This window comes from Rhincodon typus, chromosome 5, assembly GCF_021869965.1.
Source record: "Rhincodon typus isolate 14 chromosome 5, sRhiTyp1.1, whole genome shotgun sequence".
Classification (NCBI taxonomy): Eukaryota; Metazoa; Chordata; class Chondrichthyes; order Orectolobiformes; family Rhincodontidae; genus Rhincodon; species Rhincodon typus.
In genome coordinates this window covers 37,950,330-37,954,663 of record NC_063336.1, presented here as the reverse complement: position 1 = coordinate 37,954,663, position 4,334 = coordinate 37,950,330, and the positions used below count along the sequence as shown (strand labels likewise).

The window sequence follows — 4,334 nt, the reverse complement described above, 5'->3', positions numbered from 1 at the left end:
AGCTTTCCTGCTCTTCTGATGCTGCTTGGCCTGCTGTGTTCATCCAGCTCTACACCTTGTTATCTCAGTGAAATCAATCCTAGATAGAGCTGCTACTCCACAATTTAATATTCCTATTTCAAAACCAGTGATCTTAATCATGGGAAAATGACATTTCTGAATGTGTTCAAACAAATTTCACTAATTAGCTTTTTGAATGAAAACCTTTATCTCATCAGTATGGGTTAAATTCAAGCTCATACTGCAGAAGTGAAAGGGTAGTACTAGCCATTGCACCACTTAGTCAGACTTCTTCTCGGAGAACAAAGTTTCCAATTCGTCTTCCGCCCCCACACAAGTACAATTTGTCCATTCCCATTTGAAACTTTTCCCCATCAACTTACTGATGCACTGACATATACAACAGAAACTGATTTCATTTCCACAGCTGAATCATATCTAAATATGAAATTTATGGGTGACCTACATTACATCGGTCCTAGTGTTAAACAATGCAGTCAATCTTAACCAAGAGTTCAGTTTCAAACCTCTAACTCAACCTTGTGGCCAACTTTATTCTGGTTAATTTATTTAACAATTCTTTCGTGAAACACCAAGCACTTCCACTGGAATCCAAAAGCATACGGTTTGATTAAAAACAATCCTACAGAACAGCTACACAATTGAAACGATACCAATTCTGAGAAAACTTAAGAACAAGTAGGTTAGAAAGGAAACTACCTTAAGTTCATGCAACTAACACCACCATTGCCCTCCCCTACCTATTGTGTTAGGATTACCATATTAATAAAGTAGTTCTCACATGTACACGATTAAGTGCCATATAAAACAGAAGACCTGAGTAGAGATAGTAGGAACTGCAGATGCTGGAGAATCCAAGACAACAAGGTGCAGGGCTGGATGAACACAGCAGGCCAAGCAGCTCTGCTCCTATGATGCTGCTTGGCCTGCTGTGTTCATCCAGACCTGAGTAGAGATTTGATTTAATTAATTATAGCCGTTCCAGACAGGACTTGAACATGAAACCTACCTTTCTGATCGTAAATAAAGACAAGTATAGGCTGATTTGGTCCAAAGGCACAAAAAGCCACCATGTGCTCATGAGGATGAAAGGCTACATCTCGGACAGCTGACGTATAATTAAGATCAGAATACATTGCCACTTGGTCTCCTAACAAAACGAAGGAAAAGAAAAAAAAGACTGGAATCATGATTGTTACTAATACTGATTGCAAGAAACAATATTCTCAACCATGATAAATCTAAAAAACATGCAACTAATAACTGAGACCCAAATGTGATTAAATTAATCAAAGAGGGCTGGAGGAGCATTGTTGTAATTAAGGTTGGAGAGAGTGCACTGTTGTGCTCTAGTCCACGCCACTTGTCACAACATAATTTTAAATGCTTTATCCAGTTACTGGTACAGCCAATTATATATTGTATCGATTTGTGGTTTAGAATTAAAAAAGGGATCAACCATATTTCTTCAATAAGCAACAAAATTATTGTGAAAACAGGACTTAAATCAGCCAAGATGTAAACTCGTCCCTGCCTCCCTAACCTGTTCTTCCTCCCACCTATCCCCTCCTCCCACCTCAAGCCGCACCTCCATCTCCTACCGACCAACCTCATCCCGCCCCCTTGACCTGTCCGTCCTCCCTGGACTGACCTATCCCCTTCCTAACTCCCTACCTACACTCACCTTTACTGGCTCCATCCCCACCTCTTCGACCTGTTTGTTTCCTCTCCACCTATCCTCTCCTCTATCCCTCTTCTATCCGCCTCCCACTCTCTCCCTATTTATTTCAAAATCCCCTTCCCTTCCCCCTTTTCTGATGAAGGGTCTAGGCCCGAAACGTCAGCCTCTCTGCTCCTATGATGCTGCTTGGCCTCCTGTGTTCATCCAGCCCTGCACCTTGTTGTCTCCAATGTTCAAAATGACTTTCATTCGGCATCCTAGTACAAGTAGACATGGGTCAATAATCACAAGCAGTTGTCACTGGGACCTTTGTGGACACAGTTCATTCAGGAAATGTTGAGAGGAAATCTTTGAGGCTTTTCAGGAGAAGAGCTGACTTAATGTTTCATTTATTGAACAGGACCCTCAAAATGGTTTCCTCAGAACAGTGAAAGGTGAGCTGGGTAGCTTCGCTTGCTTAGCAGGCTATACCCCCAACTGAACTCTGAATAATATCCAGAACAAAATCTATCTCCTGACAGCTATAAACCCAGACGTAAGTTCAAGCAATTAAGTTAAGCATGTGACTTCCAAGAAATATCCCTTCAGTGAACTGCTTTTAAAAAAAAGTCCAGTTATCTCCACAGTCTTTTAAAATGAACTACTGTCTATAATCCTTTGAACACAATCCCTCAAAAAAATGAAGCATCTTCATAACAGAAAAATGAGGCAAATTAAATTTTAAATGCAATATTGTTTCTGAAAAATAGTATTAAAGTGACCAGATTTAAAATTTAACAGTCAGCCATGCCGTACAGTTCTGGAGACAATACGACATTAGGGTACAGTGGTCATGTTAATGAACTAATACTCAAGTGAATTAGACTAATGATCCTGTGGCTATTGTAAAATTCCCTGATAGCAGCTGGCAAATATATAACTTCAACTAATTAAAATGCGGAAGAAATGGCAGCATCAACATTACTGTCCAGACTGTCATAAAAACTCACCTGGTTCACTTTACAGAAGGACATTTGCCATCCTTTCCATGAAAATGGCTGAACATTTGGCTGAACAATGGCTTACTGCCATTTTTTCAAGAGGAGTAAGGTATCTGGAATAATTGTAACCCTAACTAGCAACACTGGCATCCTGCGAATGAGCAAAACATACAGGTTTGGACAATAGGTTTCTTTCCTTTCAGGGCATACGCAGCCAGGTTTAAAATGCAATTTCAGGAATAAAGGGTTGTTTTCAGTCAAATCACAACAAAGCAGGGAAGCAGTGGTACAGTGATAATGTCACAGACTAGTAAACCAGTAGCCCAGGGCTAATGCCCTGGGTACATGGATTCAAATCCAACAACAACAGCTGGTGGAATATAAAGCTCGAGTCAGTGGTGGTGACCACGTCAATTCCCACTGACTGTTTAATAACCCTACCTGCTTCATTAAAGTCCTCTATATGACTCCAGACCCTCAGAAACGTGGTTGACGTTTTACAGCACACAACAACTTTAAGCAAGTTGCTCAGTTCAAGGATACCTAGGGATGGGCAAGAAATGTTGATCTTGCTGCATCTCATGGAAGAATTCTTAAAAATAGCCATTGAATTATTATTTTAAAAAATACTAGTACTACTACCCTTAAGGAAAGAAACCTACTGTTCTTATGTTGCTTTAATATGGTTTGGCCTCCACAACCGCACTAACATAGCTGAACTCAATGCTCTCTGAAGTGACTCTGCAGGCCATTCAGTTGAATTGGTCTACTGAAAAATTAAAAAATAAAAAAATTGGATGGACCACTTAGCCACAACACAAGAATCAAATTAAGGCACAACAAGGTCACACCCAGCCCAGTAAATCCCTGGGGACTGCTGCTCAAGTTAGGAAAGTTTTCTCACAGACCAGTCAACCAATACTGCAAAAGAAGGTTGGGCACAGTCAAATGGAAATTTCACTGTTTCAAGTCAAACATACGCATGGCATCTAATGCTGATCACTCTTTGTCTTAATCTGGTTGAAGACCACTTCTGGGAAGCAAACACAAGGTAACAAAACATCTCTCAAAGTGATGGAAAAGGTTATTTAGAATTTACAGTATAGGAACAGGCCACTTTGACACTACAAGCCACTGATAGTACTGTCAAATCCCACGCACACACTAATAGAAAATGCGAAGAACTCGGATTGAAAACTGGAACGGCCAATTACATCAAGTTTCTGCTCTGGTTTATAAATTTCAGTCTGTCTATTGTGAAGTGAACTAAAGTCCAGGTGTGGGATCTTCCCAAGTCATGACGTTTCAGCTTTGGCCTTGGATGATCAGTGCAGTTGTGACAAACACAACTTAAGTCCAGAAAGATACATCTGCTCCATAAGGAGATAAAACAGATCCATCAGGGGAATACCGGTCTGGCAAATTCATTCCTTAAGCATTACTCTCATAGCCTCTTAAACATTCAACTGGTAATATAGGATGGGTGATCCAGGGCTTCTAGGAAAGGGAGCTTGCAGGCCAAAGGGGATTAGATGGTGTCTACCATCACAGCTAGTGGGATAGTCTGCCCCTCTGATATCTACCCACCTTTTCCTTCTCTTGCACACCCAAGTGACTTGTGCTTACTTCACTTTGCCAGCCTTTTCATGTTG

The 4,334-nt window shown here is 40.7% G+C and overlaps 1 protein-coding gene across 1 annotated transcript in view; it reads right to left on the bottom strand.

The window, feature by feature from the left end:
- LOC125483111 (jouberin-like) overlaps window positions 1-3,136 on the bottom strand; it is a 72,510-nt gene extending 69,374 nt beyond the window's left edge. Inside the window, exons 1-2 of the mRNA XM_048596743.1 lie at window positions 3,124-3,136; window positions 1,031-1,171 (exon numbers count right to left, since the gene is read on the bottom strand). Coding sequence (XP_048452700.1) covers window positions 1,031-1,157 — 127 coding nt within the window. The 5' untranslated portion in view covers window positions 1,158-1,171; window positions 3,124-3,136. The remainder of the gene's footprint in view (window positions 1-1,030; window positions 1,172-3,123) is intronic.
- Between the last annotated feature and the right edge of the window lie 1,198 nt (window positions 3,137-4,334).